General features: G+C 35.2%; 1 protein-coding gene across 1 annotated transcript in view; it reads right to left on the reverse strand.

Annotated features, from left to right (window-relative positions):
• The window catches only part of TBC1D15 (TBC1 domain family member 15), a 65,397-nt gene continuing 51,643 nt past the window's right edge, over window positions 1-13,754 (reverse strand). The window contains 6 exon segments of the mRNA XM_014461478.2: window positions 1-1,341; window positions 3,189-3,275; window positions 3,755-3,871; window positions 5,589-5,686; window positions 6,564-6,663; window positions 11,155-11,255. Of these exon segments, the coding sequence (XP_014316964.2) occupies window positions 1,120-1,341; window positions 3,189-3,275; window positions 3,755-3,871; window positions 5,589-5,686; window positions 6,564-6,663; window positions 11,155-11,255 (725 nt within the window). The 3' untranslated portion in view covers window positions 1-1,119.

The raw sequence follows: 13,754 nt of genomic DNA on the forward strand, positions 1-13,754 counted from the left end.
TTCAACTTCAAATGTATTTTAATGATATGTACAGGCGTTAACAAATTACAATTAAAACGGAACCAGTTATGTTAATTCCACATAACTTAAAATCATGCAACACTGCATGGTAAAAACAACAGCTTTGTTCATATACAAAAGAGTACTATTTTGAGACTTATAATAGTATACTGAAATTTTTTACATAAGCTTTTTGCAAAGAGTATTTTATAAAAATTTAAAGACCAGATTAATTAGTAGTTAATACATTATTAGGAAAGATAATAAAACATTAGGAAAGTGAGGTTACGAGTAATTAATTTCAAAATTATACCAGGTATAGGGTTGAATGTAGCCTCATGAAATAAATGCTTGGTTAAGAAAATAGTTTTGAAAAAGATCTCATATTGATGCTATGTATTAATTTTGTCAAATCAGGGTATATAAATCAATAGTCAAGTTTATTCAGTTAAAGAAAATATGTTATTCCTTTCTTATACTCATAAATAAGTACTTATATAGTCTTTATATACAAGTGAACAAAAGTCCATTGTAAAAAATATACTGCCAATCCTCTTATGCTTGAAGTAGCTCTTTATCTACACATTAAATTGCATTGATGAAAATGTCCAATTTAAATCACATTCGACCAGCATAAATATTTAAGCTGAATATTATTGTAAACAACAGAGAAAAACAAATTCTTTTATTTTGTCACTGGGTAGCAATCTACTTCTCAGCTTAGAATGCTATAGAAAGGCTCAACATTTAATTTCATAAAATCCAAAGCCATTAAATTTAGAGTAAACAAAGCGAATGGTTTCAAAGTGCATAATTTCCAACTCATCCACTTGTAATATTTATTCGATTCCAGTTCATCCACATCCACAAGAAAATAAAATGTACTTAGCTATAAAAATACTAAGGAATGTTATTGAAAAAGAAAGGCTATTTGGTAGAAGTAACTACAAAAATAATTAGTGTAAATCTTTGTAAAGCTTTAATGCAAGAACATCAGTACACTTTCTTTCCATTAATCTTAAAGCATGATCATTACCAAGATTTAAAATTTCCACCTTTCAAAAACTTGAAAAGAAGTTGCAACAAAGTGTCTCTTCAAAAAGTAAGCAACAAGAAGGATCATGCAGGTGTTAATCTGCTAACATCTGGGGACACTGATATCTGTGTGGAGCTGTCATCTCTGGCTCCACTGGCAGCAAGTACAGGCAAGGAGTTACTCTGAAACGCAGGTGTAGAACAAGCAGTCAAGCCAACATGTTCATCTTCACCCGTGTCTGAGTCTGGTGTTGTGACTTCACTGTCCTGAAGCCCCAAAATCTCACAAACTGCTTGTGGCAATTCCTGAATATGAAAAACAAAACCATCATTCACCATAGAGGAAAATTAACCACAAAGTAACACTTCTAATTAAGACTACACTGATTCCAGAATTTGAACATTTGTTCTAAAATTATAATTGTTATGTTCCCTCTCAAACCTTCCTTCTTCACTCCAAAATGAAATCCTAACCACTTTTTTCATTAACTGGTTCCCTGATCTATTCTGAATTAATCGCTCTTCACCCCACTCTATCACACCCACAAACATATAGTTACTAATATTTTATTTATCTTTATTATTGAAAGTTACTAATATTTAGCATTTGTTTCATTCTCCTTGTTTTTCTACTATTTTATTCATACTTTTCCCCTCAATATACAAAGGTTCCTTTAAATGTAAGAAGGTATCACTGATATTTTTTGAACAGAATACCTACCAAATAAGTGTTTAAACTGAACCAAAATAAGCATTTGGAACCATGAACGAATGACACAAAGACCAAAAAAGAATTCTCATAAAAATGCAAAAGCCAAAATACATCAATGATTTGAATTCAGATAATCAAATGTGCCTTGTTATCAAACAAATTAAGAGCATGATACACAAATGTAATGGCATGGACTAATCGTTTCTGATTAGCATCTGTCTTTATTTGGAGACACTGCATATTTAATATGAGGTCCTATTCTGTATTCACTAATTCGACTGGAGAATACATACCAATGCTTAAATTCTACAGCCTCGCCTGGCCGGCGAGGCTCAGTGGTGGAGCGTCGACCTATGAACCAGGAGGTCATGATTTGATTCCTGGTCAGGCACATGTCCAGGTTGCTAGCTCGATTCCCATGAGGGGGCATGCAGGAGGCAGCCAATGATTCTCTCTCATCATTGATGTTTCTATCTCTCTCTCCCTCTCCCTTCCTCTCTGAAATCAATCAAAATATATTTTTTAAAAATTCTACAGCCTCGATGGTTGTCACAGAAATGTTTTCATTACTTTTGCCATTTTGCTCTATTATATGATTTTCATCTAGCATGGTTAACACTTGGATTGCGGGAAACGAGTTAAGTCGGCTCGCGTGAATTGCGCGTACTCCGCAGGAGCCGTCTTAACTCGGTTCATATAGATTTGCGGTGGAGTGCGGGAAACGTGTAAACTCGTGTTTATTTTTAGGTAATAAGTATTTTTTGGGTTTTTCGTATTTAGTTTATATATATCGAATTATTTATGTACTGAATAGATAAAAAAATGTCTGTGATTGAATAAATTTTCATTTTTTACACAAGAAACCGAAAATTTCATTTCAATCGAACCCATACTTCAAAAGATATAGGCATTTTAAACTAACTCTGATTTTGCGCGGGAAACCTAAATAATTGCCTGCGCCATCTTATATTTTGGCGGGAAATTCACCCGACACCGTAGTGTTAACCAACTGTTTTCAATTACATGTTGTAAATCTATAATGGTAAACAAAATGCTAGCCAATGCTTTGCGTGTGCCTTCAACTTGCTGAAACAGCCATTTATATTATTTCTAAGAAGAAAAATTTGTTCTTGAGCTCAACCCACCAAAAACATTAACAAAAAATCTTGTAATTATTTAAAATTCTGTATACCTTGAGCCCTGGCTAGATTAGCTCAAATGATTAGAGCATCATCCCGTACACCAAAAGGTTGTGGGTTCAACCCCTGGTTGGTGTGTGCACTGGAGGCAACCGATCAATGTTTCCCTCTCACATCAATGTCTCTCCTCTCTCTCTCTCTCTCTCTCTCTCCCGCCCCCCCCTCCTCCTCCTCCTCCCTCTCAGTAAACATATCCTTGGATGAGGATTAAAAAACAACAACTATATATATATACTGTATACCTTGCATTTTACCATCTGTAGAGAAATTGCTTCCGCCTTGCACAGTACATCTTCTACATCAATTTTCATGGACAATTCATTAATATGCTAAAATGAATCAATAAAATAAAATGACAATCAAAATTGGAAGCACTGTATATTCTACTATATAAATAATTACCACTTACATTTTACTACAGATAAAATCCTTAAAATAAAAATATCCACACACTACAAACAAACAGAACATTTAATACATCTTTTCTTAGATCATTTCCCGTTTTAAAGCTGAAAAATAACTAATAAGCTTATGGAACATTAAATCTAACAGCTGTCTCAAATCTACTATCTTCAAGTTATAAGCAAAATAACAATATTCTTTTAGAAAACTAACTATAAAAAAAGTGTACGTTGAATTTTCCTTCTATCCTAATTACTGGCCAATATGTAATTGGTGAACTGTCATTCCCAGAGTCACTGACAGTTTAAATTACTCGAGGGATTCAATAAATCTCCAAGAAAATGTTTTGTGTATCAAAAGAGGGAAAAAAACAAAATATTAAAATCTAAATTAAAGAAATAACTACCTTAAGTATTTCATTAAAACCATAATGCTTTTCCATTATTTGCTGCTTTTCTGATTCCAGAATAGCACAACAGAGAAGAAGATGGAAATTTTTACATGGTAGTTCAGTCCACATTACCTATAAAACAAAACAACTATTTATTAAATTATAATAATTCTAAAACATTTTCCTCATATATACAATGTTGAACTCTAAATGCCTTCTATGCAAAGCAGAAGTTGCCTAGATGAGGTAGCCTACCAGTTTTCTAGTTAGGAAATGGGGGGTAGAGAAGGAAAGTCTTACCTTTACCTACAAAGTAATTAACATTTTGTGAACACAATGAATTCCAAATGTGGCTCTTTAGGTAACTACAATAAGCAAATCATCGAGTCTAACCAATGTGATGAATGGTATTAATTAAGGAGCCACAGCTATGAGGTTAAGTTTAAGGTATAAGGGTTAGAGGCATTTTCAATATTTTCCTGAACTTTCAATTACATGCTGTTTCTCACTTTTAAATCACCTTCTGTCTCTAGAAAACTAAATCCTGTAAATAAAAAAGATTCAGTTACACAATGCATGGAATCAAAAATACCCACAGACAACTCTACATTTTAAACATCATATTATATGTCACATATTGTGACAAAAACTGAATCAAATACCCCAAATTTATACCCAAATGCATAAAATATTTGATCAATAGCTGCACTTCTTCCTAAATATTTACTTATGCCCTCAAATTTAAGGCCTTAATTTCCCCCTGTTTAATGTACCTAATAATATCTTATCTGGAAACATAAAAAGACCCATATAACCATACTATTAAAGCATACTTAACATGTTTTCATTTCTTTTACCAGGCGTAAATCAAGTTGAATAATTTTCAGACTAACCCAATTTTTTAAAGTTTAAATGAAATTCAATTAACCTCCAAGGGTTTCCACTTAACATCCCAATATATTTGGTAAACACAGATTAGGAAGTTATTCTAACTGTGTGGTGGTAATATTCTCAATCCATCCTTTTAAAAAAGTTGAGTACTAAATAACAAAATTGACTACCTTTAAAAATATGATTCCAGGTCAAGAACATGCAAGTTTTGCCTGGCCAGTGTAATCCAGTGGTTGGGCATCGACCTATGAACCAAGAGGTCACCAGTTTGTTTCCCAGTCAGGACACATGCCCAGGTTGCGGACTCAATCCCCAGTATGGGGCGTGTAGGAGGCAGCTGATCAATGTTTCTCTCTCATTGATGTTTCCATCTCTCTATCCCTCTCCCTTCCTCTCTAAAAATTCAATAAAAACATATTTAAAAAAAAGAAAAGAATATGTGAGTTTTTCTTGAAACTCTGGTTTCCTCATCTGTTAAATACAGATAATAGGATGTGTTATGTTATTATTCATACTTTGCTCTAACTTAAGTTTCTGTTACAAAGCAAAATACAAGTCTGCTCCCTCCCAATATCTCAAACTATAAATACAGTGCCATCTCAACTGACTGGCCGGCTAAAAAGTCCTTGAACTCTACAACCTATACCAGAATATGGCAGAGCCTCACACAGTCAAGTCGCCCCAGCAGAGAACACAGACACAAATGGTCTAGAGAACTGGATCTGGGAAATCAACTAGCCCCAAATCTCATAAGGATTATAATTTATAGAAAAAGGCTCCAAAGATCAGGTATTCAGCTCAAGATCATTAATTTTAAGGAGAGACAATAAACTATCAGAATTTTGAAACATACTTGCTTTAGAAATTTCAGGTAGACTGGTATAATCCATTTATATTCTATAGAATAAATTGTTGCTTTCCATAACAAATAATGCATTTGTATAATTTAAGAACTTACCTCCCATAATCGAAGAATATCTAGAAAACTAAATTCCCTTTTGAATCTGATTAAAAGCCATCTGAAGCAAAAGTAAAGGTATCCAGAGTCCTGAGATTCTATACAGAAGGGGAAAAAAATATATGGCTCATGCTATTTATCTCAGAACACAGTGACCTATTTCAAACTCAAATTTCTCTATGCATGTTAGGCTATTGAAAGTCCTATAAATTTGTCTTCTACTAATTAAAGGAAACAATTCAAAGTTTGCAGGCTAACTTCTTTAAAAGAAAACAACCAAATAACAACAAATAACTCATTTTAAAAATAAACTGTTTTAAGACACAGACCGGCCAATGTGGCTCAGTTGGTTGAGCATTGTCTCATGCACCAAGAGGTCGCCAGTTGAATTCCTGGTTAGGGCACTTGGCCTGGGTTGTGGGCTTGATCCCCACAAGGGACGTGCAGGAGGCAGCCAATCAATGTTTCTATCTCTCTCCCTCTCTTTTCCTCTCTCTGAAATCAATAAAAGCATATTAATAAAACAAATATAAAAAAGAACAGTAACTATCTTTTTTTAAAAAATATTTTTAAGCCCTAATCAGTTTGGCTCAGTGGATAGAGCATCGGCCTGCAGACTCAAGGGTCCCAGGTTCGATTCCGGTCAAGGGCATGTACCTTGGTTGCGGGCGCATCCCCAGTGGGGAGTGTGCAGGAGGCAGCTGATTGATGTCTCTCCCTCATCGATGTTTCTAACTCTCTATCCCTCTCCCTTCCTCTCTGTAAAAAAATCAATAAAATATATTTAAAAATAAAAAATAAATAAAAAATATTTTTAAGACATAAGCATGCCAAGACAGTTTGGTCCCACACTTTTATTCCTCAGAGGAATCCTGGCAACAGCAATAGAGCATATATGTCTTTAAAAGAGTCATTTTTTTCTCCCCATGAATTACCCTACAATTTGCTGGGTATAGTTCTGATTCACTACCTTACCTAAGTAACTGCAAAATCCACTGTCCAACAATCGAAGTAAGGTACTTAGTTGAATTAGCTGGGTCTTCATGCCTTGCATTTGTTCTTCAAAATTCTGGTGCTTTAGAGAAGGAAACACATGTTACCATATAAGTAATATTTAGTAAATATTTTATAGAATAATTAACTAATAACTAAATCATGAGTTTAAAAACAAATGTTAGACTCATATCATCTATACTAATAAAAGGGTAATACGCGAATTAGACAGGACGTCTTCCAGACAAAGCCGCAGTGGCTGCTGCTGCAAGAGCTGGGCCGCGGCGGCAAGCAGTGGCAGCAGCAGCAGCGTGTTGGGGGAGTCACCTTCCCATGATCGGCCCCGGTTGCCTCCCACAGAGGGAGGCCAGAGGCAGCAGCAGCGAGGGGGTGATGGGGGCAGTGCCTTCCCATGATCAGCCAGTCACCTCCCACAGAGGGAGGCCAAACTGCGGCTCCCCACGGGGAGTGGGCCTAAGTCGTCAGTAGGACATCCCCTGAGGGTTCCCAGACTGTGAGGGGGGCAGGCCGGATTGAGGGACCCTCCCTCCCAGTGCACAAATTTTCGTGCACCAGGCCTCTAGTACTGATTATATTTTTTTAAATCACAACAAATTAAAAAGCTAGAGCAACATTAAAAAAGAGGGAAAGAGAATCCTTGGTCTCAAACTAGGGATTATTTTCCCCTCTATTCCTTTGATTTAGATAAAAAAGAATGTGGAAACAATTAACTATAGACTGACTGACATACTAATTTCTGACATGGAATAAGAGATTTAGTGAAAGGAAACACATTTGGGAAATAAACTTTCATCAAATCACTTCCATTTTAAAATACTTCTTCAAATTATCATATGAAAAATCTATTTTAGTTTTAACGTGTTTCATTTTAAAGAATTAACTATTTCTTAGATTTGATGACATTAGGGAAATCTGCAATGTCAAAACCATCTTCATGACAATACTAGATTATCTGCATCTTGCACTTTAAAATCTCTCACAAGATGGGAAACATCTGTAATAATGTCAACAATTTTTTTTTAATCTCCCAAAGTATAAAGGTTATATAATGTGTGATAATGCAAAAGACTCAATCCAGAATCAGGTAGGACTAAACTAGACATTAAAGAAAATGGAAATGTAGAACAATCCCTCTTCTCAGCAAATCTGTTTTTATTTTGGAAAACTAACTTTCCATTTTAAAATGTTATACATGTTAAAGTGTAGTATGTTTACTGTTACTTTAAAATGAGTAAGTATAAATTTCTCAGTACTAATTTTCATTCAATAAACATCAGTAGATATAACCCACATAAACAAATGCTCTTGGGGTACTCACTAAGATTTAAGAGTGTAACAGGGTCCTAAGATCACAAAGTTTGAGAACTGCTGTGGTTTACACGCTTCCAAAAATCTTCTAAGTTAAGTAAATTCCCTACCAACACATCAAAGATGGAGAAGGGGAACCAAAATAAATAAAAGGCTTCTTAGATTATTCTGATCCCTATAAAATGCGCGTCAACCCCTCTTTGGTGACCTACTACCCTGCCCCTTGTGAAAAGCCTAAGAAGAACATCCCCTCCCTCACACTTGAAATCACCCATTCTTGGTAGAAGAGAAAAAAAAAGGCTACTGATTCTCAATAAACTGGTTTCTCTTTAATGATTTAAAGAACAGTTTAACAGACTAACATAAAGGTTTAAGATGATTCTCTCTCATCACTGTTTCTCTTTCCTTTCCTCTCTGAAATCAATAAAAATATATATACATCTTTCAAAAAGATACAGTTTCGCCCTAGCTGGTTTGGCTCAGTGGATAGAGCATCGGCCTGCAGACTGAAGGGTCCCGGGTTCAATTTCGGTCAAGGGCACATGCCTGGGTTGCGGGCTCGATCCCCAGTAGGGGGTGTGCAGGAGGCAGCCAATCAATGATTCTCTCTCATCATTGATATTTCTATCTCTCTTGCCCCTCTCCCTTCCTCTCTGAAATCAACAAGATATATTTTTAAAAAAAGAAAAAGATATAGTTTCTTCACATTTACCACCTGGTCAGGTAGGGCAAAGGCAGAATTAACTCTCTGGTAAACAGCATCATTTTTGTTATAACACGGTTTGGGAGTACCAACATGGCATCCTCACTGCTACCCACTCAGCTATAAAAAGAAGCACTCCCAAAATGACAGAAGCCAACTTTGAAAAGAAGTTATTCCTGGAGAAGAAATAACATCCATATGATTATACAAAGGGCTTCAACTGTATCTATATCTATAAATAAATGTGCGCACACATATGCATACATATATTATATATATGCATATTACATATAATGTATACATACATATACACATGCATATACATTTTATGGGGGTGTGAGGTGAGAAGGGAGGGACTAAACTTTATGGCAAAATGAATGGTGAGTATAAGAAAGTTCATTAGATCGTTTTGCAAATGTTTCCATAATATTTCCATAACAAAGTCTATGCCTAGACCTACATTAGATGTGAGTAAATATCAACAAAAGTAAATCTACAGATATTAGGTCAGCCATCACATAAGAAATAATAGGTTATATGAAATAAAGCTGTAACACAAAATGGAATCAAACAACTGCAGCACTGATTTAAGGGCACCAAAACAATAGCAATGCAGTGAAAAATAACTGTGTAGATTTTTAAATTGCAACATATTGACCTTTCATTCAAATATTATGGGATGTTAGTAGACAATATATTAAGAGATATTTTTAGAATAAAGACTAGAAAAGTCCCCCAGACTATCCTCAATGAAAAAGGCAAACACAGAGAGCATTTACTGTGAAAAGACAGAACTTAAACCTTCATATACAAAAAATAATAGATTACAAGTGTATATTACAGGTGGTCAGAAAGTAATCTTTACATTTGAGACCTAAATACATGCACATATATGAGTGCATTTGGTATCATAAGCCATTATATTGGAACATGTCAGTATTTCCTCAGTTTTATGAAAACCATTATTGTAATAAACTAAATGCAGTATGTTCATGTTAACTCTTGGAGTACCTACTATAAGTTGAGGTCTAAACTAAGCACTGGGGAAATATTCATGTGTTTATTCTACAAAAATCTGTTGAACAACAATCTCATATCAGGCATTGGGAAAATTCTGGAAGCATACCAGAGAACTAAACTAGTTAAGCAAAGACATGAACCCTTTATCAAGGAACATACTAGCTCTAGTGAAAAGGGGATAAACAGAAACACAAGGAAGGCAGACAAGAGTTTTTATACAATTAGTATCAGTTGTACAGACCTTTGTAACAAATGCCTCAGGTTTCTAGAGCACTTAGGAGTAATTGGAACGAAGAAGGCAGGTAAAATCAATCAATCAAAAAGGTAAGGAAGACAAACTATGATATTACTACATTACTGCAGTTAATAATCTTTCCAAATAATCCAAAAACATTAGTGTAAAGAACTACATAATTTGTATATTTATCAATTTAAAAGCAAAAGATATTTTAAAATCATCAAATTTCATTATGCATGTGGAAAAGGAGGAGAAGTGAGGATGAGTTGAATCCATGGATGACACTTGAGTAAATAGACAAAAGTGAGAAAAATTGCAGGGGAAAGAATTGGTAAGCAACAGGAGAAGAATAGAATGAATAGAAGGAATCGAATCAAAGAAGGTACCACTTCCAAATTCCATATTTGTATCCCAGAAACTCTAAGTTAAACCCTACATTGCTAGGAAACATTTTAAATGACTTCATATTCAAAATCTTTATCCCACTGCAAGCAAGCCATTTCAATATCCGACTTCAAGGCCCACCATGAAGTATATTAATCTTGTTCTGAAATTGTAAAGTGACCTATGTATTGATCAAGTCTTTGAATTTCATATGCCTTTATCTACTCTTAGACCCTCTGCTTTTTTTTTCTTTCTAAAAGATAACGTGAATAGACTGTTCTATTTTATTTCCGTAACACTCTCTCTGTACTACTGTCCTAGAACTCCACTGCCAAGATAGATCAATGATGATAAAATGTTCTTTGTAATAATATGTATATATAGACATAGTTCAACTCTGATAACCACATGTTTCTGAGAAAAATAACAGTGAATTACTAAGAAAGTGTCAGTGTTACAAATAGTTCAAACACATCTGGAGAAAAATCAGTGACAAAATCCAAAATGTTCACAAAAGGTAAGGATATTACTTGGTATGACTAAGCTTTATCTCTGAAACAGATGATATGAAAGTTCAACTACTTCACAAGAATTGCATTCATCTATTTCATCAATATTCTGTAATGACTCATGGCTCTTCTGCAGAATATAAGCATTAACTGATATTAAAACCTGATTATTCCTCTACTACAGGCACTTTCTATTTTTTGTATTAAAAACAATGTTGGCATTTCCAAGCCTCTTGAAAAGGCTATTTAAAAAACAAACAAACAAACAAACAACATGAAGCAAGTTTCTAAAGTCCCATAACTGACTAAATATAATTCATTCTTATATAATAACATTATAGAACTAAAAATTCAAATTAGTTTGATTAAAAGGAGGAACCCCGTTCTTACCATTTGGTCCATGTAGGAGGCAAAGCACCAAAAGGCATCCACCTCATTTTCCATCACATATAAAAGAGGGGAAAGTAAGTCACTCATTCCTTGCACATATCCTAAGAGGAAGAAAAAAATCATGTCTCTGAAAACCTAAGCTTTATGTATCCTTCTGTGCATATCACCACCATTCACTTAAAACTTCATCTTTTCTTTGGTAAATATGATGTTCACCAAGAAAAGAACAGAAACAAGGAGGAAGGAAGAAGTCTAGCAATGAGGTGAGAAAGATGCATTGTTTTCAATTGAGATGTCAAGCATATACAGTGGGGCCTTGACTTACAAGTGTCCCGACTAACGAGTTTTTTTGAGATACAGCTGTCTCTCGGCCGATTTTTTGCTTTGAGTTGCAAGCTCAAAAAAATTCCGGTTACGAGCCAGCTTCAGATACCCCACCGCTAGTTGGCGCAGCGAACTTCACAGTGATTTGACATACAAGTAATTTGAGTTATGAGCTCCGTCACGGAACAAATTAAGCTCGTAAGTCAAGGCCCCACTGTATTTATCTTCCAGTAGGTGTCTTAGTGTAGACATCACTATCAAGAGTGGGTAATATTATTAAAAAACAGTGTGCAAGCCCTGGCCTGGTAGTTCAGTTGGTTGGATCATCGTCCCATACACTAAAAAAGTTGCGGGTTTGATTCCCAGTTGGGATGCATACAAGAGCCAACCAACTGATGTCTATGTCCTGTTCTTTCTCTCGCTCTAAAAATCAATAAACATATTCTCAGGTGAGGATAAAAAATAAAAATATAAAAAATGTGCAGTCCTAGCCAGTTTGGCTCAGTAGATAGAGCGTCGGCCTGCGAACTGAAAGGTCCCAGGTTTGATTCCGATCAAGGGCACGTGCCCAGTTTGTGGGTTCGATCCCCAGTGGGGGACTTGCAGGAGGCAGCCAATCAGTAGTTCTCTCTCATCATGGATGTTTCTCTCTCATTGATGTTTCTAACTCTCTATCCCCTCCCCTCCTCTCTGTAAAAAAATCAATATATTTTTTTTAAAAAAAGAGTACATACTCAAAAGAAATTGAATAGTCAAAGGAACAAAATATCAAGGGAGAAGATTTTTGTAAGTCAAGGGAAAGAAAGTTGCCAGGCCAGAATAGTAGTCAACAGTACCAAGCTGCCCTGAATAAGCCAAGTAAAATACACACTAAACAGGATCCAACTGCTTTAGCAACCAGATCATTGGTAATCTAAATAAAAGTAGTCACAACAAAATTATCTACCTCTTTTAAATAGACAAATCTATGTCTTCTTTCTTTTCCTGTTACTCTATTCCCAAGCAATGCTAGCAATTGGGTTTAATCCAATCAATATGTTGTGCCTAAAACTGCCACTTTAAATACCTTTCTCTTTATGCTGTTAAAATTTTTCAGTTATGACACTAATTACAGCCCTTGCTTAAAAGAAAAATTGCAAAGTTAAAGAATCAGGCTCCCTATTTAAAAATGAACAAAAAGTCTTAGTTCTACTTTTCACTTAAATATGTCAAGCTTCTTATTTTTTAGTTCCAACTTATAAAACCCTCAATTTTCTTAAGTGTTTTACGATTAAATTTCAGATAAGACATAGATACTTAAACCAACAAAGGGACAAGAACGCATTCTAAGCCTTTTCCCATACATATGTATTATCATTTAACTTTGGTTAAGTTCATACATTTGTAAAAGTTACAAAGAAATTTTTTCCCCAATGGCAGCTTGGGAAGTCTGTGGAAACAGATCCAAAGCTTAAATTTTTAACATTCATAAAAATCTATGTGTACTGAAGCCATCTGAAGAGTATATATTTTAAAAGGGAAGACGGTATTTCTGCTAGAAATGATATACAACTCTGCATCACTCTTATTTTTAAGAAAATGTTTTTTAAAATGACCCAGGAAGCATATAAGCCACTCTAAAAAACAAACAAAAAACCCTCAGATTAAATGTGTAACAAAGAGGCACTCAGGTCACTTCAGGATCTCCAACAAATAAACATTTAGCTCCATCTGCTCAGAGCCTCTGTCCTATCATCTACTACTGTAGCTAGTCTTTATCAACCTATGTATACACTATGCCCTGTGGGAAAATATGACTCTACTCACTTTAGCACAAAAGAACACATGGGTTCCCATGGCGGGCATCCAATGGAGTTACCAAGACATTCACAGAAGTCCCAGAGAAAAGGCATGTGACATGATATCGAAATGTAAACATTTCTACATATTTATTGCAGATGCTTTTTTAAAGTAACAAACACTTGCAATGATTAATTTTATATCAACCTGAGTGGGCCACAGGATGCCCAGATGTCTGGTTAAACATTATTTCTGGGAATGTCTGTGAAGGTGTTTCTAGAAGAGATTAGCGTTTGAATTGGAGAAATGATTAAAGCAGATGGCCCTCCCCAATGTGGGTGGGCGTAATCAAATCCATTGAGAGAGCCTGAATAGAATCCTATATAATAAAGAGGTAATATGCAGATTAACCCTCATGCCCTAACAAGATGGCTGCCTACGACCAGACCAGCAGGGGGTGGTTAGTGAGGGATGACCAAACGACTGAACAGCAGGCT

This window comes from Myotis lucifugus, unplaced genomic scaffold (assembly GCF_000147115.1).
Source record: "Myotis lucifugus unplaced genomic scaffold, Myoluc2.0 scaffold_156, whole genome shotgun sequence".
NCBI lineage: Eukaryota > Metazoa > Chordata > Mammalia > Chiroptera > Vespertilionidae > Myotis > Myotis lucifugus.